Below are 26,149 nucleotides of genomic sequence, written 5' to 3'. Positions count from 1 at the left end.
CCTGTTCTTGTTCCTCTATAAAATTTAGCATTGATAAGCAATACACTTTCAACCCAAGGTGACACAGTTTCAAATGTGGACATGCTAGCACAGAGCAATTCAGCTGGCGGGGTTGGCCCACGAATTACTTCAGACTCCTCACCATTTTGAAAATACGGCCCCCAAAACAATTTAGTTGGATAGCCTTGGTTTAGTATGTAAAATGTTGAATAACTATCCTTGGTTTTGGAATATATTTATTTTGGCACAAAATAAACATCCATATACAATGACAACAAAATAGCCAATACACTCCTGATCAAAATTTCAAGACCAGGTATTCACACTGTCATGATCTCTTGATGGCAAAGGCAGAAAAGCTTTCTCTCTTTGAATGCGGTCACATTGTTGAGCTGCATAAGCAAAGCCTCTCGTAGCGCGATTTTGAGGTTTATGGAACAAGAAAAGTCAAGTGGCAGACCCAAAAAAATGTCACCCAAAAAAATGACAACCAATCCGATTGGTTGTCCGTCCAGACCCGGGACTATCCTCGGCCCAAATGAAGGTTGTTACTGGTGTCGAGTGCAGTCCAGTAACCATCAGACGGCATCTGCAAGAGAAGGCTTTCAAGAAAAAAAAAAAACTCTTCAAAAGCCTCGTCTTCTGCAACACCACAAAATTGCCCGTTTGGAATTAGCATGAGCACCAAACACAGGACAATGAAAGGTGGAAGAAAGTTTTATTCTCTGATGACAAAAAATGTAACCTTGACGGTCTTGATGGCTTCCAACGTTACTGGCATGACAAGGAGATCCCACCTGAGATGTTTTCCACACAGCACAGTGGAGGGCGCCGTCATGATCCAGGCTGCTTTTTCCTTTGGTAGAACAATGGAGCTTCAGGTTGTGCAGGGGCGTCAAACAGCAGATGGCCATGTGGAGATGTTGCAGGGGGCACCCCTCATGACTGAAGGCCCTCGTCTGTGTGGTAATGTCTGGCTTTTTCAGCAGGACAACGCTGCACTTCACGATGCCCGCCTGACAAAGGACTTCTTCCAGAGGAATAAGCTCACTATTTTGGACCATCCTGGTGTTCCCCTGATCTAAATCCAATTGAGAACATTTGGGGATGGATGGTAAGGGAACTTTACAAAAATGGACATCATTTCCAGACAGTGGATGCTCTCCTTGAAGCCATCTTCAGCACCTGGATCAAAATTCCCACCAGCCTCCTGGAAACACTGGCACCAAGCACGCCCAAACCCTTTTTTCAGCTGATTAACAAGAATGGTGAAGCTACTCATTACTCAGACCTTTTTGAACCTTTTTATTTCTATTTTAGGGCGGATTCAGGGTTTTTTTGAGCTATGGTCTTAAACTTTCAATCAGGTGATGAACCGCCTATTTCACTTTAATGCTTGTTCCCAATAAATTGCTTACTCATTTTTTTTGTCTCACTCCCATTTCTTCTTTTTGTATTTTGAAGCTCTACTTAAACTTAAAAGGTTGTCATTGTTTGTGGTGTTTTTTGTTGTGTTTTTTACCTGTTATATCCTTAAAAATAGACACGTTTACAAGGTCTGTAAAATTTTATTTCAAATTCACAATCCTTTGTAACCTGACAAACTCGTAAACTCCGCTAAGTCACCAAACATCATTGATTTCATACAAGGGAATAATTTAGTCCACCATGTCCCACCAAAGTGCTAACAGTGCAGAAAAGAAGACTAGGAACAAAAAGCAAGTGCACACTTTTGGGACTAAAAGACTCAGTGGGAGGGAAACGGCACTGCGACTTGAAAAAGTGATGCATTTTTCATGAGGCCCCTGAGAGATTACAGGTATAACACAATGTTATTTAAGTTAAGATGAATTAGTGCTTTGCTAATAAATTATGCATCTTTTTAACCTTGTTGCCTCCAACGAGGAAATTATGTCCCACTCTCTCCAGCACCGCCCGCCGTGCTGTCTTGCTACCTCGTGACAGATTTCTCAGATCATGGTGTTGAAATCAAACTTTTAATCAGGATTGTTTTAGTAACGCCATCATTTCATTAGGATTCTGGGTGCGAGGTGGACCTGGAAGAAGTCACCCCTGTGGTTGCTGACCTCTCCCGCTCTCATAAAGGGATTAATTAGGACTAATTAATTAGAATTAATTAGAGTGTTACTTTCTTGTGAGTTGAAAACAATGTCCTCACAGCTGGAGTCAACTGACAATGACCTACAGCGTGCTTGTTTGTTGTTTCGAAGCACCTTCCTCAATTCCATTTTGGAAAAGGGGGATCAGTATCCTCATTAAAACTTCTATTCCACATGTTTTCATCCCTGCTTTTCCCCCAGCTGGCTTGAGAGCCAACATACCTGAGTAACATTATGTGTGTAATAAACAAGTTCACGCTACTTGATAAATAATCCAGCAGAAACACAGCATCCTGACAGAGCCATGAAAGTTTTATGGCCTCTGCTGCGGCGAGCACCAGACACGAGGCGGGCAGTCGGCAGAATTCTAATATCTTCCACGCCTCGCTCCTTTTCTGTTTCTCTCTCCCTGTAATATTCAGAGAGACGCTTCTGTCTCGCTGCTCTGTGTTTGTGTTTTGCTTTCCAAATGCTTCAGAAAGATGTAAACATGGCAACATGTTGGCCTCCACCAAGGCACCTAGCTTACGGTATTTCTCCCTGGACATCAAATCGTTTAGCTCATTTGCGAACCAAAACAAAACAGTCAGTCAATTAGCCTCTAACAAATTACAAGGCACAGCCACCTCGGTTTCAGGTGGGTCCATGACCATCATTACATTTGAATGGGATGCTAACGAAGGTGATGCCACCCAAACGACCGTCGCCAGCAGGCATAGGCCCCACTCTAGTGTATCCTAACAATCATCATTTGACACGACTAAAGAGCCAACCATTGAATGGATGAATAGATTGGGTCTTGCAACGAGCTCTCAGACTAGAGCTGTCCTATCTAGTCTGACTGGTGTGTGTCCCACCTGGTCTTTGTGCATGAAGTGATAAAGTCTGTTTAGATGAGAGGTGAAACCTCTTCTAAGACAACCTGAACAGTCCAGTTGCAATCAATTGAATGCCCTGAGGGAAAAAAAACAGCAACAGAAATGGAAAAAGTGTAATTTCATGAGAATAAAGTCAAAACATTAAGAGAAAAAAAAGTCGCAATTTTACGAGAATGAAGTCATAATGTTATAAGGAAAAATATCATTTTAGTAGCATAGAATTGAAATATTAAAGAAAAAATATGCTATTTTATTAAGTCATTATATTATGAGAAACAAACAAAACAAAATAAATTGTCGTTTTTGGACAATTATGTTGGGGAAAAAGTTCTAATATTATGGGAATCAAGTCAAAACATCATGAAAAGAAAATTTACAAAGATTAAGAAGAATGTTGAAATATTTGGAAAATTTAAAAAAACAACAGCAGAAAAAGTTGGGAAAAAAAAGAGCAAAGAGCAAAGTTCATCCTAATATTACCCCTTTTTACCTACATTACAAAGCTGTGATGCATTTTAGCATATATCAAAGTGTCCCTTGCATCCTTTCATTTTTCAGCATGTGGCCCTTGGTGGAAAAAGTTTGGACACCCCTGCTTTAGCATCAACCAGCAATAAGGGGGATGGATGGCAGCCATCTTGGATGTGCCAGGTATGTACTTCCTATTTTTGGCCTCGAATGAACGCTTGAACGCTAAAACATCTTCTGTCGTACGCAGATAGGTCATTTCATATGCTGACGCTCGTTATTATCATCATCCACACACTGTGTCGTCACATACGCCGTTATGTAAGCTTGGTCGTCATCAGGAAGTGAACAATGCTGAAAAATCATTTCCTTACATGTCTTACTATTCATGCTTTGTTTTATTGTCATTGTTAATATTGTCATCCTTTAAATACTTTGTGTGCTTTGCTGCTCGGTCAGGTTTAGCTAGCCAGTTGGTTCTATTGTACTGTGAAGCATTTGCTGGAGTGAGATGTATAAACACTTGACCAGCAACTATGTGGTGCACCTTTAATGATAACACAGCGTGCAGCTTTTTTTCAACACCCCAATCTTGCTGGGGGTGCTGGATAATTACAGTAGCAAAAGGACATCAAAACAAGAGAAAGTGTAAAAACGAAGCACAAACATGGAATAAAAAGTTGTATTTGGCGATGATGATTGCAGCGCATTGCAGCAGAGTATGTCTGCTATGTCGTATTCTGAAGGCTCTCCCGCTGTAAACATCATGCAATAGCCTGGCTGTATTTTTTGACTGACACATCTTGGTTTACAGGATTTGGAAGTCAGTCTTGACGCTTTAAGACTTTTATAATTCAGAATCCCTCAAAAGCTGAAGTACTGTAATTACCTCGGGTGTCCTGCTTTCACGTCCTCTCCTGGATGTCCTGTTTTTTTGATAAAGTGATGAAAAGGTTCAGGTTTTCATTGTTTTTCTTTTTTTTTGGTCATTAAATTGGCCATTAGGGCACTCTGCTGCATGCGACATAATCCCCTGCAGATGTGAGATTTGCTAATATAACTACTATTATTTCATATTTTGTCATGACTTATTTGTCCAGTAAGACTTGAAAAGAGAGCCATCATTTTCTTACAGGCTGCTTTTTCTAAAACAGAAGAGACGATCATTTCTATCCTTATTTCATTCCAGAGATTTTAAAGTTATTTTTGCACAGTTGAAACTTAACAAGGATACAGTATATTATTTTAGTCATAATAAAGCATGTTGAATGTCGGAATTTGTGTCTTAGGTTATAGATATGTGTCCTGGTTTTCAGTAGTCAAAATATTATCACCCTAAATCACCTCAACAGACACAAACGAGTGTCGTTGCTAACCAAAACAGAAGCACCTACCATGGCATATAAACACTCTCAGATGGATTAAAATGTGGAGTTAATTCCCTGCTAAAAGGCCCCATATTGTATTTTTTTTATTGGCACTTTTTATTGGCGCTTCAAGTGTACAAAACCAGCATTCCTGCCCCACCCAGTCACTCAGCCATTTACCTCGCCCAGTACAACAACTTGGGTATCAGATGTAAACGTCCCAGCGTATTTTCAACAGCTAAAAATACAAAAACAAACAAATAATACATTAAAAGTTCATTCTAAGTTGAAGTTCACTCTGACAGTAATGACACAGCCATAATACCATGATCTAGAAGGATCAAAATCACCTTGCAATTTAAATTCAGATATTGATTCTGATAGGAGCAGAATGGTCAGCACTGGAATGTCAATGCCCTTGTGATAATACATAACTATCTAAGTACTATTTTTTTAACAATTTGAAATAAGTCTCAGAGGTACCACAATAGTGTGTTGAAAGTGTGTTGTTCAAAAGCTAGCCTTGATGCTGGAATTTAGACAGCTTAATTGCACTTTTAGCAAGCCCTATTTGGAATATGCTGTTTTGTGTGTCTGTAGCTTTAATGCTAATGAGTCGGGTTTGTCCAAGCTTGTCTACGACAGAATACGCGACTCGAAGAAGCGCTATTGTGCACGCTGTCCACTTTTTACATATTCATTGTAACTCTGCAGTTGTCCAAAGCAATAGGATGGAACAAACACAGTCACATTTTAGCAGCGCAATTGTAGGGTAGCTGTTGAAGAAAAAAAAGTTACAGCTCCCACTTCTGTAGCTAACTGACGGATATTTGTTCGAGCTTGAGAAAAGATTTTATTCTAAGATGTGTAGCGAGGCTTTTTCATTTTGGCGTGCGTATACATGGGGCCGGCTAATCTAGCTTGAGGCGGGTCCGAGGCGGTATCATGTTCTGCTCTATCATGTACCAAAGCTGCAACTTCAAAAGCGAGCATTTGATTGCTTCTTCTCTCAAAAGTGGAGCAAACAAGTTAGGGAGATGATATATTTTTCACACATTTAGTGCTCATCAAAAGGCTCGAGACAAATTACAGTCTCCCCTCATTAATTGGTTCCAGATCCAACCGCAATAAGTAAATTTCCACAAAGTAGGATTCAATATTAATAAATGGAATATTTTCGTAATTAGAGCTAAGAAAACCTGTTTATGACCTTCTAAATACTGTTTTCATCATTATTATTACAGCTCTGTTGACATGAAATAACACCCCTATAGTCACCTTTACACTTGTATTACCAAATATTGAAGATATCATAAGAGCCATGTTAGACATAAATGAGACAAGATAGACTCACATGTTGGCAGTGTACTTCCTGGTGGCTATTGTCTCAGCAATGTAATGTTACTGACACCTAGAGACTAGTGTAGAGTACTCTTGTACTGCCACTGTTTGTGGTTATGCACTTCAATTGCTGTATGAACAAGCAGAGAACACATGCAGTGAACATTCACGCAGGAGCTGCTGTCGGACACTCTCGACACTGCTAACCTGCTGCTAGCACTCAGCTAACAGTCAACTCTAGCCAGCACACATGTCACTTCCCAAGCTCTGCTTCTTAAAGGCGCACACAACAAGTTACAGATACTGCATTCAATTTCATATCACGTCTTTTGAATGCCTTATATTTGTATTTTTGTTCATTTAGCCATTCTTATGCTTAAAAATGCTTAATTTAGGCCACAAATACGTACCATTTGCTTAAAAATGCTGTTTTAAAACTAATAACAGCAATCATGTAGTAATTTATTCATTTAAAAAAAAAAGCAGTAGAATGAGGGTGCGGTGTTCAAGCCGCGATATACCCAGGGAGGGGCGACTGTACTGTTAGGACATCATTAAAAAGTCACTTTTGCATAATAGCGGACCTTTAATGCAATATTGGTCAATCGGTAAGGACTGCACTCTGCAACAATTTACAGTTCATGCACAGGTGATTTACCTGCAAGTGATCAAGGGCACATGAGATTTCGATGTTGGGAACAGTGATGTATATTCAGAGATTTTGTATTAACATCCACCAAAAGGTGGTTACATTTTTTTTGTGCTAATAGACAGAAAAAGTACTCCCCTTTTATCCAGCATGATGCTTCAAGCTCAGTTATAAACACACAGAAGCTTCTCTGCAGTGTCCGACAACATTCATATCCCAACTTTGTAGGCGTGATCATCAACAAGCGTACCTTATGAAATTGCTGCTGACAGTATGTGCCGCAGCATCGGGCCTAATGCTCCAAAAATAAGCGATAAGCATCTTATATAACTACAGGCGCTGGAGAACATACGCCAACGTTCGCTTCATAGAAATGGTTCCAGGGAGAATGTGAGCAGCTTCCTCTAGTAAAGAAACAACTATTTTCCATTATGGAGTATGTCCGATTTGCTAATCAGACGTTCTCTTATTTCACACACAAGCAATTTCTCAGACACAATATTTGTCTTGCAGTTTTTGATGAATTGTGTTGGAGGAGGCAGAAGTTGTATAGGAAATAATTGGTCCCACTCTGGGTAGCGCTGTTAGGCCTTGTAGTGGCAAAGCGGCAGATGTCGGATGAGTAATGGTGTCAGGCAGACAGCGCTGTCGCTTGAATATTAATCTCTGACTCCACAGGAAGGACAAAGCCCAAATGTAGCAATGAAGCGGACACACACATATGTCACAACAGCACACACAGTTCAGTTTTCACATTATGTCTTTCCGTCCAAGCAGTCCCCAGTCCGACGTGTCAAGCTGTGACCGGGGTAAGTCAGCCCGTCCTGTCCTCAGACAAGCTGGTGAGGACGGAGGACAGAAGGGAGAGGAGGAGGAGGAGGAGGAGGAGGAGGCGACCGAACCTCAATTCCAAGTGGCATCCGTTGCACGACGACACGCAATGCCGTGGCAGCCGGGCAGAAAGAAAAGGCTTCAAGCCCTCCCTTGTTGTTACATCTGCTGAGTACACGGGCGGGTTGAATGAATGCGATTCCTCACGTGGTGTAAAAACACTGGCAATACTAAACTGGTCATTGCTTTAAAGGTGAAAAGTTGTTTCTCTCCATAGCACCCATTTACTGTAGTTCCCATTTTGTACGGTCATTGTCAACCCTTTTGTTAGCCTAGCATTGTCAGTGGTATGATAAGGTGCTAGACACACTTGTATGTTTATTGGTCCACTCAATTGTCTGTCATGTTAGAATGGAATTGGACAAAAGAACCATTGGAAAAAACACAGTGGATAACGACGTACAGAGAGGATTCCACTTGTTTACTGATAATGTCAGCACATGTTCATGTCCTCCATGTTGGATGTTGGATGTATGCACAGAGATTAATGGATGGATGGACGAATTCGGGTTGTGACAGTTGGAATGAACAAACTGTATGGACAGAACAATATCAGAACAATGATGGACAGACTGATAGGGGTTGGATTCATGAATGCACAGATGATGATTGAAGGACAGCTGGATGGACGATTGATGGGCTGACAAGGGTTGGAATGATGGATAGATGGACGGGTGGGAGGGATAACGGATGGGTGTTGGATAGACACCAAAGCAATTTCCCTTGTGGATCACTAAAATCTGGATGTACAGATGATGGGTGAATAAACTGTTGGATGCTGGATAGACGGACAAACGGATGGATATGGGCGGAATGGATGATTGAATGAATGGGGATTGGCTAAACGGACAGGTGATAGCTGATAGACAGATGGATAAAGAAATGGATTATGAATGATGGATGTTTGGATGCCAAGACGGATGATGAAGGGACAGACGCATTTATGGACAGATGGATGCATGGACGGACAGATGGAGGGATCGACAGATGGATAGAAAGGTACAGGTTGGTTGGATGAATGGATGATGGATGGATTTATGATGGGTGGATTGCTCAGTGGAGGGAGGGATGGATGAATGGAGAGTGCTCAAAATTTGAAGGTACTTTTGTACTTAAGGCCCACTGTGGTCACTTCTAAAAAAGTCAATGCTGCAATAATGAGAGACTTACGGACATATTTTAGGAACTATAATGATATTCCACCAAACTCTGCCTGCTTTGCTAAAATAACTAAATGTTGCAGACTTTCAAGAGGAAAAAGACGGAAAGGTGAGTGCTGAAAAGCCCATTTTAATTCAAGGTCGTCTGCAAAACCTTCACATGTCATCACCTAAATCCAAGAACACGCTTCTGATTCAGGTGTCCCAGTCTGGGAGAACGTGATTGGACTTGTGAAAAGTCTCTGATGGAAACAAACATTTTCAGTTGAGCACACTTTATCTTTGAGCAGTCAACAGCATCTTCCTGCTGATGAAACATCTGCAGAACCCGTTTGGTCTTGGTCTAGGCCTAAAAATGATGATTGCATTCAAATTGCTACATTTATTAATCAATTTAGGCAGAATGTTAATGATTGGAAATATAACCTTTAGCAATGGGAGCCATTCATTAATCACTTGATGCTTTATAAAAGTACTTCAACTTTAAACTATACTTGAAACTAAATTAACTACATTTTTAACATATGTTATGTTCCTTATATACATACATGTTTTTTTTTTTACTTTGACATGTTTTGACTGTCATCTGCAGGCTTCTTCAGAAGGGTTACCACTGTAACATCACATACAATATATTCAATAAGATGACAAAATGGACATATGAGATATACATTTTTAATGTTATTCTCTTTTTGTTAGGTCCAGTAATGAAGTAAATATGTCAGAATTTTCCCATTAACATTTACACACACACACACACACACACACACTGAAAAAGCCAAAGAAAAGCAAAATGTGTGGGACTAATGTTTTAGATGCTCACTGAGCTGAGATCTCATGAAATTTGCTGACATCCCATGTGATGATAGTTTGAATTCCTAGTTTGGGTTTGGATAGATGGACAAATAGACAAACAAATCGATGGACAGACTGGTAAACGGACAAATGGCTGTCTGATGGATGGAAGGATGATGGGGGTTTTATTGGACGGACAGATGGACGTACAGATGGGGAGACAGACTGAGGATGGACAGGCGGACGGACTGTGAGGTGAATGGATGATTGATGGGCCAATGAACGGATGGATGGCTGGATGGACGGATTGATAGTTGAATAGGGGTTAGATGGTGTGAGTTGAGTTGATTGAGTTGAGTTGATTGATGAGTAGATGTAAGAAGGACAACTGGATGATGATTAGACAAACAGTTGGATGGATGATGGATGGGGGTTGCATGGCTAGACGAACAGATGAATGAATAGCAGGAAGGATGATTAGATGGATGGACTGACAGATGGATAGAGCTCGGATGGATGGATATACTGTACAATGATAGATTCATATACAAATGATGTCATGCATGGTTTGAATCTAAATTGTTGGACCTTTGAGGCCAGTTTCTTTCCTGCATTTTGATTGATTTGAACGCCAAACTGTTCCACATTTGGGGCATTTGACAGTATTTAAAAATTTTAGGAAAAGAGATTACTTGTATTTTAATCACTTCTTCAAAGGCTGAACAAATCAAAGGTCAAACTCCTCATTTTGTCCACTATATTTTAAGTTTGAGTCTCCGGTTAAACATTCAAAAAGATTGTGGACATCTGACAGACAGCTTGACTCCTAAACGACTCGGCTCGGATCCAAAGATTGTGATCTGGCAAGACGTCTCTCTCCGCTCTGTCAATCTGGTCATTAAAGTTAGGTTTAAAAAAAAGCCTGTAGAATCACAGCGTGCTATTTATAAACGTTCCCCGTGACCTCCCTGCTCAAGCCGAAAGACGTCAGGTGAAAGCAGCGTGTCGTCCGTGTCGACGTCTACCCACGTACTGTACTGACCAGCCTGAGCTACCTCCGCGTAGCCCACGGCAGGCCGCCATGCGTCACTTCAGAGAGCGGAGACAGCTTAGATCTCATTAGCCAAATACTCCTGCACTTAATCAACATCCACACTATGGAGCGGCCTCAGGGCACCTCCCGCCTCCCACTCGCCGTCCACAGCCTTCATCCTCGCTCACATCTCACACAGAAACAAGTTGGGGGGCAGGCGCGAACAGCATACATGTTTTAACTGTAACACTCATTTTGTCATGACTAGGCGGGAAACTACCTGTTAGGAATTTCTTATTAGACTGACATTTAACTTGAAATGTGCGGTAAAAAAATAAACATCTGCATTAAAACTATTATAACAATAAATAAAATACATAAATGAAACAAATTAATCACCTTTAAACCTTTATAAGGCTCACGGAAATACTACAGTATAAACTTTACCACCAGCAAAGCATGACAATACTTTATTTTACTATTATCACTTTAATATATTTATTCCTTATATTTATTTAACAATCAAAAATATTTTGAAAAAAATGTTAATATTACAAAAAATATTCTCATTACCTAAATAAAAACATGTTTTATTTGTTTCCCCTAGCAAATTAAAAAAATTAAAATGAAAAAAATGGCTCATGTGTGAATAAATTGTGGGTTTGATTGTATATTGTAACTATTTATGAAATATTACATTGGAAACTTTCACCACATAAACTTACAGTACAAAGCATTACAGTACTTTTTATTATTATGATAATTGTTAGTATATAATCATATCAGTTTAAAATAACATTATTTCCTATATTTAATAATGTCCATGGTTCTCGCCTGGAAAAGTGTCATCTCCAGGTCGGGGATGAGATCCTGCGACCAAGTGGGGGAGTTTAGGTACCTTGATGTCTTGTTCACGAGTGAGGGAAGGATGGAACGCGAGATCGACAGGCGGATTGATGCGACATCTGGAGTGATGAGGATTCTGCATCAGTCCATTGTGGTGAAGAGGGAGCTTAGCCGAAGGGTAAAGCTCTCAATTCATCTAGGTTCCTACCCTCACCTATGGTCATGAACTTTGGGTAGTGACCGAAAGGACAAGATCACGGGTACAAGCGACCGAAATGAGATTTCTCCATAGCGTGGCTGGGCTCTTCCTTAGAGATAAGGCGAGCAGCACTGTCATCCGGGAGAAACTTGGAGTAGAACCGCTGCTCCTCCCCATTGAGAGGAGCCAGATGAGGTGGCTCGGGCATCTAGTGAGGATGCCTCCCGGATGCCTCCCTGAGGAGGCCACACGTTGACCAGTAGGAGGCCACACGTTGGAGAGACTATGTTTCTCAACTGGCCTGGGAACGCCAAAGTAGCCAGGGAGAGGGAAGTCTGAGCTTTCCTGTTTAGGCTGCTGTCCCCGCGACCCGACTTCGGATAAGCGGTAGAAGATGGATGGATGGATGGATATTTAATGACTATAATCAATAAGAAAAATTGACAGAACTGCCGTTAATGTTATGTTTTAATTACATTTTTCACAGCAATCATTTTGACACAGTAAATGGGAGGACAGACACAATTGGTAGGATGACACTTAAAATACAAAAAATACAAAACTGTTTGTCCATCTATAAATACTGTTATTGCTGCACTAGTTGTGATTGTAATTCTCTTGAGTCTTTCTAAATAAAAGCCTCATCATGGAGGCAAATCAGACCGCCGCATGTGGTGATACAAAATAGGATTTGATAGTGATTGTGTTGTTTGGAGTTCATGATTGTCTCTGTGTGTAATTGTGTGACATCTGGACAGATGCTCATTAAAGCCGCTGTTAAACGCTCTCAAGATGCTGCGTGCTCACTGCCATTGTGGGGCTGCAAATAAATACAAATAATAAATTCAAGTAAGGGCCAGGTTGTGCACGGGGTCACTCACGCTTTGAATGAATTGGTATTTCTGTCGCCGGCTCTGATTGTCCTGTTTTGCATTTGTGGACTCGAATGCGCAACCTTTGTCACCCCTTCAAACCTGTGGTGGAGAAAAAGCAGCATAATGTCGTCAGCTCCTTTAAGATGTTTATCTTCAGCGTCCAATCAAAGCCACACATGGCCTCCCTCCGCCCATCAATGTAGCCTTGGCAGGTCCAATACGCAACACCTGCCAGCAAAATCTAACTTGTCTCTTCTTGTCACACGTGAAAGAAACTGCCTTCATTGCAGACACGGGAAGGAATCAGTTGCTTTCTTTTGGCCTTAAGAGGGAAAGTTTTCCATAGCGCCACTTGATGGTGTGTTATTTTCAGGCATACAGTAATCCCACTTTTATTACGAATAATTGGTTCCAGACACAATCGTCAGAAGTGAATGTCCGTGAAGTAGCATTCCTTATTTATAAATGGAACATTTTTAGATCATAGAAACCCTGTTTATGACCTTCTAAATCCCTCTGGACATGAAATAACACCCCTATAGCCACCTATACACTTGTATGTAGTACACAATGTAGTAAACATAATAACAAACAAATAAGCAATTTAATAGCCTGTTGTTCCAGCGATCAAGTATGGCGCTTCTGTGTCTCACTGAACATTCCAATAACATTGCTGACGCTAGTGACCAGTGTAGAATGATATCACTATTATCATCACAGCATCTTCTGATTACCTTAAATGAGCTAATATGCAAATACTGTATATATTTGTATTTTAGTTCATTTTGTCATTTTATGCTTGCAAATGCTTAATTAATGCAAAATAAAAATTTGCTTAAATATGCTTTTTTTTTTACCAATACTAGTCCATAGGGCAGAAGTTTAATATCACCCTAGTGTGCAGTGTTACATTACATGTATTCACATTAGTATCAGCTTTGTAAAATTAACTTGTGTATTTACCGTATATTCCGGACTATTGAGCTCACCTGAAAATAAGCCACACTCACCAAATTGAAAGAGAAAAAATGTGTTGAACATATATAGGCCTCACTTGTTTTAGTCATAAATTAGCCGCATTATTGTTTAATCCACAAGGTTCAAAGCGTGCGAAAACGCTAGCAGTGAATAGTCTGGAATTTACGGTAATCTAAAATCTAAAAGCACTCACACATGCCTCTGCCTTGCTTTTGACATAACCCCACAAAAGTTGTTATTGTTTTGCTTTTCAAGTTTTTTGCTCACTTTTTGTCTCCCACAGCATCCATAAAAATAACACGCACAAGCGTCATGGCCAATTTTGCAAATTCAACGATAAATTTGTTCGCTCTTGGGACTTTTCGTCTGATGAAATAATAACAAAAAACTTTGGCACCACTGTATATACAATAATGTATTATTAGTATTATTATGCAATATGTTACCAATTTTTTTTTATTCTATGTTCTAGTTTGGTCTTCATCTTTTTAGGTGTTTTATTATTTAATTTTCCTGTACTTTTTATATATTTTTTATAACTTTATATTTTTAATACATATATAAATATATTATTGGAAAAATGTATATTGTATCGCACCCTGCAATTTCTGCGTTATGGCCTGGAGGTAATGAAAGACACTATAATCACATTTTTAATTGTCAATCTATAATTGAATTGTCAGCAACCGAAAACCAACCGTTTCTTCACAGCAACAAATATGATTTGAGTATAATTAACCAGTTAATACCATCCAGCGTGCAACATTCCTATTATAATTACTTTCTAGACTTTCATTTAAGGTTTCCAGTTAGGCCCTTCATTCTTCAATTAACCAAAAGCATCAGAAGTAAACAGTCCAGGCTGGAGAATGAGTTGAAAGTGGAAATACGCTCAACAATAATATAAACACAACACTTTTGTTTCTACTCCCATCTTTCGTGAGCTGAACTCAAAGTGCTAAAAGTTTTTTTATGCACACACAAGGCGTATTTCTCTCAAATATTGTTCACAAACGTGTCTAAATCTGTCCTAGGGAGCATTTCTTTTTGGCTGAGATAATCCATCCGTCTCACAGGTGTGGCTTATCAAGATGGTGACTGCAGAGGCATGCTGACTGCAGGAATGTCCACCAGAGCTGTTGCCCATGAATTCAATATTAATTTCTCTCCCATAAGCAGTCTCCAAAGGCGTTTCAGAGAATTTGGCAGTTCATCCAACCTCACAACCGCAGACCACATGTAACCACACCAGCTCAGGACCTCCACATCTCGCATCTTAACCTCCAAGATTGTCTGAGACCAGCCACTCGGACAGCTGTTGCAACAATAGATTTGCAAAACAAAAGAATTTCTGCATGAGCTGTCGGAAACAGTTTCAGGGAATTTTGTACCGTGATGAGATCCCGAGGCCATGTTGCAGCATGATAATGCACGGCCCCATGTTGCAAGGATCTGTACACAATTCCTGGAAGCTGAAAACATCTCAGTTCTTGCACGGCCAGCTTACAAACTGGACTTGGCACCCACTGAGCGTGTTTAGGGTGCTCTGGAACCGCCTGTACGACCTCGCCTTCCAGTTCTTGCCAAAATCCAGCAACCTTGCGCAGCCATTGAAGAGAAGTGGAGCAACCTTCCACAGGCCAAAATCAACAGCCTGATCAACTGTGTGCAAAGATGATTACGTTTTAGGCCCTTGAAAGAGAATTGGAAGTAGGCATGGGCTGGTTAACAAATTCAAAGTATACCACGGTATGAAAAAGTCACAGTTTCAATACCACTGAAATAGTCCATCATATCGTCCTACGGTATGAGAGAAAGTGGAGGTCGAGTGGGGCCACGATGTGGAAATGCTTTGTCATGTCATATGTTATTCCTCACAGTTGGAACTGGGCTTCAATGTGCTGAAACCACGAGTATGAGCTGTGTTGCCAAAAGTCGGCAACTTAACCATTGCGACATAGATAGCAGTGACTTTAGCTGCCTCGTTAGCATCAAGCATTGCCGGTGTGACGTGTGCCCTCAGAGAGTTTTGCATCTTGTAGCATGTGGATTTACTGTGTATTTCAGACTAATGAATGCAAATTTTCTCCCAGTATTTTCTGATAACATGCTGTGCTCATGTTGACCAAGTTCCATGTGCCTTTGTAGCTCACACATCCCCAAAAACAACGAGCCATGTCTGTGTTTCACAGTAGGAATGGTACCTTTCATCATTGGCCTTGTTGATTCCTTTCCAGATGTCACATTTAGTTATATTTGTGGCCAACAGAAGCTTTGATGCAGCTGCACGGTTAGCATGTTGGCCGCACCGTCAACCCACAGTCTGGGTTTGAATCTCTGTTAGAACATCCGTGTGTGGAGGTTGCATGCTCTCCTAGTGCATACGTGGGTTTTCTCCGGGTACTCCGGGTTCCTCGCACATCCCAAAACATGCCTGTTAGGTTAATTGACCATTGGTGAGAATGTCTTTGTCATTATATATGTGCCCTGCGATTGGCTGGCGACCAGTCCAGGATGGACCCCACCTCTCAAACTAAGTCAGCTTGGATAGGCTCCATCTTACCCATGGCAGAAGCGGGTCTGTCTCTGCTGTTTGCCGTTTTTGTAAGTGGGCTGCTTTGTGGCCTTGGTTTGGGAATGGCTTTCTTTGGGCGACTCGACAATGCAGCCCATTTTCCTTCAAGTGCCTCCCTATTGCATCTTGCAGCTTGAAACAGCCAAACCACTTTCTTTCAGAGACTCCTGTATGTCAGATGAAGTTTTTTGGTTGTTCTTTGCACACCGAACAATTTTTCCTGGCATTTGTGGCTGAAGTTGTTCTCAGTCTACGTGACTGTGGCTCGGTTTCAAAAGTTTTCCACTTGTTAATTTGAGTTTGAACACTGCTGACTGACATTGTCAATTCTTTAGATAGACTGTATATTTTATATCTTTTTCCTGTTCTATACAGTTCCACAACCATCTCACACTCTTTATCTATTCTTTTACATTCTCCAGGACTCAGAATCTAGCAATGTCAGTGCAGCACTGCAGGGATCTGTCAGGAGCCCGCAAACTCGCTGACCTTTTATACACATACACACCGATTCCAAGCAAACAGATAACAGCTGAGGATGGTTACCTTTAGCAGCCATTCAAACCCATGTGTGTCAACTTGTGTGTTATCAGACCAAAGCCTTTTGGGTCATTTGGGTAGTTTTTACTGTCATTTTGACTTAAAAAAAAACAAAAACAAAAACAATTGTTTGATAATAAATGACTTCACCCAACTACTAATAGCGAGTGAAAGAAAAGTTAATTGACTTTCTCTTGACAGCACTTTTTTACGTTAAAGATAGTCAAAGCGCTTTGACAACTGTTACTTCATTCACCAACCGATGACGCAGCATCACTGGGGGTTTAGTATCCTGCTCAAGTATACTTTGACACGGTCACAGCTGAGGTGGGGGACTGAGGATCGAACCAGCAACCTTCAAGTTGGGAGATGACTACTGTACCACGTGAGCCATGCTGCCAGGTTTTGTAATATCTCATGTAGATGTCATGTAAAAAAATGTATAACTAAATATAAGTATAACTAAATGTACAACTACAAAATGTATAACTTCTACTCCTGGGCCGCTACACACAAAAGGGTAAAACTTTGTCAAAACAGGAACCCCTACCATGTTGCCTGTGCTGTTAGGTGTTTAGCTGAATCAAGACAAAATTTGATACACACCTGTAAGGGACTGACAAGCACGTGTGCAAAATTTGAGCAAGATTGGTCGAAAAACGTGACCAACATCAAGCAAAACGTCTTTGAGGATATCTGCTAGCATGTCTCCCAAAGCATTTTGACCACAATCCATAGGGTGCACCGGTATGCCACATGTATGTTTGATTAGAAAAAAACAACAACAAATAACTTCGTGTTGTGTAAAAACACAAGTTTTTAGGCAATCCTGTCAATAAAAGCATCCTAACCATCATAATAGCAACGACCCGTTTTCGAAACAAACTTACTATCTTTGTCCATGTTACTGAAGGGGACTGCCAATTTGCCGAGAGGCATTTTCCGTCCTTACATTGTTGAACAATCGCATAAAAGTCAAAGTCATTATGTGCACCAGATGGAATTACATTTGCCATTTGAAAGTCCATTAAACACACCAAGGCATAATATTAGCCTTCCCTTTACACTGCCTTTCGGTAATAACGTCACTTTGGATTAGCTCCCGCCGTGAACCGTGTCGGATGTTAATAAGCTAACGCGCAGCATCCTTTCTTCAATGGCGCCGCGTCTTCCAGCTTAAGGTTTCATTGGATCCTAATTAATTTGTAAGTCATCAGCGTCACAATGGATGGGAGGCCGAATTTTCAAATACATCATCTGACAACACTGTACAAAAACAAAATGTCATGTCTCAGAGAAATTAATAAATATGATAATTAAAAGTAATAAAAACATGTAAATATCTCAAAATTTATCATAATAAAAATAGACCAAATCAATAATTTACAGTTTAATTTTAATTTAATTTATTTAATTGCTATACATACAGTGTTTTAATTATATAGGTTTAGTAAAATTCTATATACTGTGTTCTTAATCTAAAGTGAATTTTGGTATTTCAAAAAAATAATTATCTATAATTTGTATGACATTATTGCTGTTATTTAATATTTTAAAATATTGTACATATTATTAGAAAATACTTAAACCAGGGGTATCCAAAATGTGGCCCAGGGGCCATTTGCAGCCGAGGCTTGTTTTTTTATTGGCCCGTGCTACAATGTAGAAAATAAAATTCAACCAAACAAAAAACGGCGTGAATGGGAAAAATAGTGCAAAAAAGGCAAATTGTAAAGAGAAAAAGCTGAAATGTTGATACTAATAAATAATAATAATACAAATGCCTTTTTGCAAAATATTTTTTTTTTAAGTGGCCCCACCACATCTTTTTGACTTTGATTATGCGGCCCTTGGTGGATAAACTTTGGACACCCCTGATTCACATGAACCACATGCAAAATTTTGCATGATTTAATTTTCTTTCTCCAACAACTTCAATCATATACATTTGAGGAAATAATTAAATACAACATTTTACTAATACCATCATTACTGCTTCTGACACATTAGAATATACTGTATTTACTGTGTTCTATATTTCTTTATTTGTGCTTTTATTTCTCTAAGGCCACTCAGCAGTTTTGTTTCTATGGCTCTATTAGCTGCAACCACGTTCCCATAACTCCTGGCTTATTAACGCTACACCAAAAGTAATTTAGCACGCATGGAAGCAATATTATTTGATGTTGCAGCACAGGAACAGCACAGGAACAGCACTTTAAAGAAGTGCCGACTGTGGCCTAAATGATTAAAATGAATGAAACGAGGAACAGAGAGACGGACTAATGAGGAGGGCTAATCAGGAGAATGGATTGGCTGTCTGGAGCTCCACTATCCACCAGTCCACTCTATCAAAAAACACAAACAGGCACTTGAGTGTCGCCATGGCAATGCAGCACCCGGCTTTATTTCTGTTTCTGAAAATTCTACTGAACAATATTTTCTTAACAAGGTCTTTTTAATTGTCTTCTCTGTGCGGTCCATTTGAATTTCGGTTCTTTTTTTTCAACTTAACTATTGCTTCCAATCTCTCATTACAACTTCAGCTGGTCACTGCCACACCTCAACAAACACAATTTTAAAGTGCATAACAGGGCTGTACTCTTGAAAAACATACATAAAAAAGCCTTTATGATGATGCAGTGCAAACACATAAATGTCACAAAATGCCATTAAATGCATAAAAGGGCTTCGTATGAGGTAACAAGGAGATGGCATCTTGTACATCATTACATGCCCTCTAAACAGCAAAAAAAAGACTGCTAAAAGGGATGTTTGTGACTGACAATGGAGTGAACTGAATGGTGCACATGGTCGTGTGAAAATAAAAGCATTCAAACCATTGAAAATAGTCCAGGGACAGAAAAGAGAGCAAAAAAAAAGCTATGTCCTTGCCTGTTCTTTGTCCTTATCTTTTAATACACTTATGCACTGTGACCATGCAGTGAAGTAGCATGCGCTCTATTGATTAGCAGCACAGCAGACTACTGTATTCATGGTCTGCAGTTGTCTGTCTGTCTAAAGTGGAACATCCCTAAGGTCGTAGGGATAGGACTTTGGTCAATGTTTGGGGAAAATGACACACCACAACTTTGTTGTTAGAGCCACTACATGAGATGGGCTTGTCACAGTACGATCGACTTGAGATTCCACAAATAGAAATGAACTGATAAAATAACACCTCTCAACTCTATTGAAGCTTTTCACTTTGAACCATTAGTCATCCCTCGTTTATCGCAGTTAATTGGTTCCGGACTCGACTACGATAAGTGAATTTCCGTGAAGTAAGATTCAATATTAATAAAATACAGTCTTCTTAATATGTGTTTTGCCATTATTAGAGCCCTCTAGACATGAAATAACACCCCTAGAGTCACCTTTACATTTGAATCACCTAATATAGTAGACATAATCAGAGAAAATAAGTCATATTAGACATTAATAAGATAACAGACTCACACGTTAGCAGTTCCTTGTTGTTTTTTTCTGGCCAGTGTACTTCCTGCAGTGGCTATAGTCTCATCAGTGTAATGTAATGGCGACTTAAAATGGCTTTACACTCATATTACCCAATATAGTAGACATAATAAGAGTAAATAAGGCATTTAAGACATAAATAAAACTCCTCCTGTGTCAAAGTAAGTGTGTTCCCTAGTGGACCTTAGTGGCGGGCGGACAGATGTGTTGAGGACAGGAAGTGACGTCCGAGGTTCAGAGTTGAGTTTTAGCTTGTCGTGGGTTATGGCCCCAACAGTAGCCCGTGTTATTATTATGATTTTTATGCTATTATTGTGTGAGATCATTTAAACCTGCGATAAATGCCTGTTCTGGCGACCAGTCTGGTCCTTGTCTCACCGAACACCGACACATAGTGGATGTAGAATACTACATTCAAATTAGAATGCTTCTTCTGCCTTGTATTTGTATTTTCATTTCTATGTTCATTTAGTTAGTTCACTGAGACATTTTGGTGCTTGAAAATGCTTCAAGTACAATTTGATTACATATATATACAGTCAAACCTATCTTAGCGGCCACCTTTATAGAACGGCCACCTGCCTATAGCGGCCACCGAAAAATCCACCGCAGCAAATTTACATGTTATAGACCCTGTGTATAGCAGTCACCTGTCCAACGCGGCCAGCGGCCACCCATTTTGTCTCCCTTGGTCAATATCTGACTGCATATAGCGGCCAAATTACCAACTCAAGTAGAGGTTTCATGCACGAAAAAGTTTCGTTTTTCAATCACTGAAGCCGTCGTGTGTAGACTTTAATTACTGAGTCCTAGCTCAGTCACAATCATTCACAAGATCCACACAAACTGTCATTTGTTCCACATAAAAAAGCCGTCTTCTTTTGAGCTTGCTATTTCCTGGTCAATCATGTAACTTTAAGAGCATTTACACCAAAACATTACCGCAAAGTAGGCTGGGAACCGGACGTGCTCCCAGCGACGCTACAATACAACACAATACTGCATGTAGGCTAAACACGCTAGCATGCATGCTATTGTATGTTGAACTGAGTTCGGTTGTACTTAATTGAAGTATTTTAGAATGTACTCACGTTATTTTTGATCAATCCTCATCCACAAATCCATCAAAGTCCTCATCTTCTGTATTCGACACAAAAAAAAGCCGTCTTCTTTGGCGCTTGCTACTACAGTGTGTTAACTTGTCAGTGTTATTCAGCTCCGAACCGTTGTAAGGGCAACCTGACTCCGCAAAGGAAACTTCTGTTGCTTCTGCCAACTTTATTTATTGAACGCGGCCACCAGAGAGCAGCTCAGAACACACACACACATCCAGTCTCGTCTCTCCTTCCTGCTTGCCCACAAGGCAAAGGTTAAACAAGCCCCACTACATAGCTGTCCAGCCAATGCCTGTAAAAAGTGACACCGTTTATTTCCTGGTGTGAGACACTGTGCACTGGTCAATACTGTAATGCCGCTTGTTGTGGGGAAGGAGAGACTCACGTCGCCAATGCACTTTAATGGCTTTATTAACAGCGGAGAACACTGCAGGACTTTACATCCACGCCAACATAAACACACTTCCCAACTCTCTCCAAACTCACAGCTAGCACTGAGCCTAGCTCTCCTGCTCGGGACGCCCACCGTCACTTCCCGCTGAACTAAAGCTGTAATGACACTCTGCCCTATAAAAAGTAAAATATTAAAAACAAGCATAACAAAAGACATTACTAAGACAGCTTTGTTCTGTGGGTTGTGGATAATAACAAGCCTAGTAGTGCTGTACAACTTTTATCCGCAGTCCCACAGTGCCCTCTACTGGTCAACATTCATCCCCCCCCCCTTTTTTTTCTTTTTTTTTTCCTCTACTGGTCAACATTCATTTCCCCCCCCCCCCCCTTTTTTTTCTTTTTTTTTCCTCTACTGGTCAACATTAAAAATGGCCGCCAACCTGTTTATCGAGGCCACCTGTCTATAGCGGCCACTTTTGCGGTCTCCCTCTAGTGGCCGCTATAGACAAGTTTGACTGTATATATATAAAAGGCCGTATTTAACCACGAAACAGCCATCATTAATTCATTACTTTGTGAAAAACCGCGATAGAGTGAGGCTGCTATGTTCGAGAGACAGCTGTACACCAAATGTCAGCATATTGCTCACGACCTAACATGAGACCCAGAGAAAGGTGGGAGGTGGGGGTGGCTATTTTGAGGTGAATAAAATGAGTATGGTCAGACTAGGAAGGGTATTTGAGAAAGAAAATCCACATCAAGTCTTGGGTGTGATGCCGGCTCCCAGCATGCTTTCGTACTTGTTTTGCAAAATGTTGCTGAAGTTACGTGTTTAGCGTTAACCTACAGTATTTGCTTTTTATAGTAGTTGCCCTACGTGTGTTTACTTACCCATTTTTGTGTTGGCACTGCGATCGTAGTTAGTATTCTGTCAAATGATATACCCCGTCCCTCCAGTTCATAGCTCACTGTGAGTTCAGAGTTGACTCGTGTCTTTGAACTTGGCCAGGCTTTGCTGACTGCACTTACACTAATCTTTGATGTCAAGTAGGAGGCCATAATATACGTCCCAGTGGCCCACAAATGGCCCGTGGGCTGTGAGTTTGACACCACGGCTCTACAATCGTGCAAAACGAAAGAAGTGTGAAGCGATATATGGCCAAGGGTATCTAAGAAACATGTTTGAAAACCCTTACAAATCAATGGGATTGTGTTTGACCTGAAATTCCACAGACAAATTTGACTAAAGATTTAGAAAATGAACATCAACATACTGCCTTGGGGAACACCGGATCAAAGGGATGGGAAGGTTTTGACATGACAAAAAGGGAAGATGAATCTTCCACAAGGGAAGGAGGAAAGCAGGAGAAAAGTATCTTAATGGATTTACAGTATAAACTACACCCAGGCCTGTTTGTTGTCCTTTGAAAAGTGTTCACTCAAAATGCCCACCTTGGTCGGCAACGTTGAAAATAGACTTTTGAACAAAGCTTTGATGGCCGCCGATGGCTGCAGACATGTCATTTCCCCTTGCAAACATGCTGTTTGACTAACAACCCCCCCATCTCCCCTCTGCTAAATGACTGCCATGCACTGAAGAATGAGTGTGACAGTGTTGACAGCTTACCACACAGATGTGTTTCCATCTGATGGAAATCTATGCAGCAGTGGCGCTCATAAACCAACGTTTTATTATGGAACACCCGTGTAATGCTGCAAAGGATCCAATTAGACCAGGACTCTGTTTTCATACCATTTTTTAAAAATATATGAAGTTGTGTTCACAGCAAAGACAAACATAATCGACTGATAAAGCTCATCTCTCGTGTCAATTTAAGTAGACAGTTTGTCTGCTTTATGTTCGTCCTAAAGCTCCTTTTAAAAGCTTATATGGCATCTCCGTGTATTGAAATGTAACATACCGTATGTGCTCTATGCACGATTAAAGCCACACATCATTCACTGACACTGTGCTGAGCAACAGCAACACTGTGATTTATGTAGCATAGTAACTTTTAGCATGATGCACTCATTATGATTTTATTGCTTATTCATGGCAACGGCTGTAGTTTTTCTTTTTTTTTTTTTTATCTCTGTGCTTCTTATTTTGTGTAAGAATGTGCTGCTGCTAAGTGCAATGATCCACCACCACACCTGTACTGGACAGTTCAGTTGGCAGTCCTGCTCTCCACTAGTACTTAAAATAAAACATCCAGCAGTCTTCGTTTTTGTGCACGGTTCCATGAAAGATTTGGGCTGATTTTAACAGAATTTTGACAAAAATTAACATTCAAAAATGGTCATTCTTATGTCTGGAAAAGGATGGCACATCAAAGGTTTGATTTATGTTATTATCATATATATTATTTATTATTTGTACACTAAGTCCCCTACTAACAAACATCTGACGTGCGAACATTCGGAGATACGAACACAAGCCGACTGGTCTTTTTTTTTCATGTGTTTTTCCTTATAAGTCCATATTTATACTGCCTCATGCTTGACCAGCAGAGGGCACTGTGACACTGCTAATGGGACCAACAGATACAGGAAGACGAGGTAGAGGAGAGAGGAAGGATAAGAGTTGTATGATACAACCCGGACAGAGCATGTGATTAAAGTTTATGAAGAGTTAATAGGCCTGCTTAATTCTACACCACCCACAGAACACTATCTCTTTTAGAAGAGTCTAACCACGACGACTATTTGTCCTTTTTTTCAATAACTCCTCCTCCTCCTCCACCAAAACGACGTATGCTCGACCACTCCTCTTCAAAGGTAAATAACATTTATCATTACGTATCATTATATCATTTTTATTATTGTTTTTTTCATTTATCATCCTCGTTTAATATTACTACTGCATCCAAACTCATATTTACATACATACACATATACTGTATATGTATACAGTACATGTAGTACCTATATCTTTGGTAATATTACCTTTTCCCTACTTAAGAACAATTCGACTTAAGAACGGTCGTTTGGAACCAATTGTGTTCGTTAGTTGGGGACTTAGTGTATATTGTAGTAGTATTGTTCATTTTATAAAATATATATTGTTTAATTTATGTTGCTATTCTATATTATGTTATGTTAAACATGTTATTGTTGGATGATTCTGTATTTATGCAAAGCTAAGCGTCTATCTCTTATTTGCCAAAACTGGCCTCATAATTCCTGAAAAATTGTGATATTTAACTGAGTAAATACTTTAAGATTGATATTATTAGGGATGTCCGATGTTGGCTTTTTTGCCGATAACCAATATTTTTGCCGATATTGTCCAACTCTAAATTTCCGATACCAATATGTGTAACATCACATATGTCCTGTCATGGAATTAACACATTGTGGTGACCCACAATATTGTTTTAGACATTTCTCTTGGAGATTAACCAAGTGTACTTCCGTTTCGGGGTCATGAGGTTGTTGTAGCCACTTAGCTGTTGCTAAAGAATTGTTGCTTCAGGCGGAGTTGAGTGGAGAGTAAACTGATTAGTGCCACCTACCTCGACTCCTGTCTCGTTGTGAATCGCATCTCCACATTTGATGACCCTCGACGTGGGTAAGAATGTCGACTGACAACAGAGATGAGACGGCGCCGCTGCAAGCTAATGAGTTAGTCAACATTGGTGCTCTCTGCGCCGGCATACCCACAGCCGTGGTTATCCCGACTGCGAGGAATAACACAGGACGTGACAAAGTATTTCCACGTATTGGCGTCGCTGGATGCCTCGATGACGGCAAGACACACACAGCAGTTTTTCATTATAGGAAAAACCCGATGCTGATATCAACCGATTACATTTTTATGCCAATATCAGGCAGATCATATCGGTGGGCCGATATCGGACATCCTTAGATATTATATATTAGTGCATATTATTTGCTAGTAAGTATTGTTTTTATTCATTTTATTCTGTTTATACTTTTTAGTCAGAATGTTTGCAATTTTAGATTATTTAATAAAAAGCATTGTTATTTTTAATAAATAACAATAAATATTCTGAAATATTATGACTTAATTCTTACGTGTTATTATTTTTTTTTTTTTTAAAAGGATGGGACGTAGGTCTCTGCACCTATTAAAATTTGGTGACAATCTGGCTCAAGATGCAGATCTTTTTTTTTTTTTTTTTAAATGCTACACTTTCAGAATTTTCCTTCATTTTCCAGTAATGAAATCATGAATCTTAATGACGCATTCAGGCATATGCAGCAGGTGGTTATCGAGGAGGAGGTCTGCTCTCCAATGAGTGTCATTGGTGTTTTGTTTAGGAAATAAACAACGTGAACACGAGTACTCATGCTGATGTGAGCGAGCAGCTGTGAGGAGCAGACGGATGTGATGATTTTGGCCCTGCAACACAATGAGAATCAACCAATTTTCACTCCGGACGGCCAAATATTTTTTTCATAAACAACCAACAAGCGTCAGCCGCT

At 40.1% G+C, this 26,149-nt stretch overlaps 2 protein-coding genes across 7 annotated transcripts in view; one reads left to right on the top strand and one right to left on the bottom strand.

The window, feature by feature from the left end:
- The window catches only part of grid1a (glutamate receptor, ionotropic, delta 1a), a 342,967-nt gene that overhangs the window by 292,270 nt on the left and 24,548 nt on the right, over positions 1-26,149 (top strand). For 2 of the 5 annotated variants that reach the window (XR_008573689.1, XR_008573690.1), the window contains exon 18: positions 3,557-3,649. The gene's annotated coding sequence lies outside the window, so the exon portion shown is untranslated. Of the gene's footprint in view, positions 1-2,036; positions 2,054-3,556; positions 3,650-3,716; positions 3,732-7,600; positions 7,634-26,149 lie in introns of those variants that run through there. The other 3 variants (XR_008573691.1, XR_008573692.1, XR_008573693.1) reach the window with 3 other exon arrangements.
- Positions 12,099-26,149, bottom strand: part of ccser2a (coiled-coil serine-rich protein 2a) — a 91,896-nt gene continuing 77,845 nt past the window's right edge. Inside the window, exons 12-13 of one of the 2 annotated variants that reach the window (XR_008573694.1) lie at positions 12,629-12,721; positions 12,101-12,567 (exon numbers count right to left, since the gene is read on the bottom strand). Coding sequence is in view for 1 of the 2 variants with exons in the window: in XM_054799064.1 (XP_054655039.1) it covers positions 12,708-12,721 (14 nt within the window). In the remaining variant the exon portion in view is untranslated. Of the gene's footprint in view, positions 12,722-26,149 lie in introns of both variants that reach the window. The other variant, XM_054799064.1, reaches the window with a different exon arrangement.

This window comes from Dunckerocampus dactyliophorus, chromosome 14 (assembly GCF_027744805.1).
Source record: "Dunckerocampus dactyliophorus isolate RoL2022-P2 chromosome 14, RoL_Ddac_1.1, whole genome shotgun sequence".
NCBI lineage: Eukaryota > Metazoa > Chordata > Actinopteri > Syngnathiformes > Syngnathidae > Dunckerocampus > Dunckerocampus dactyliophorus.
This window is presented reverse-complemented; position numbering and strand designations above follow the sequence as displayed.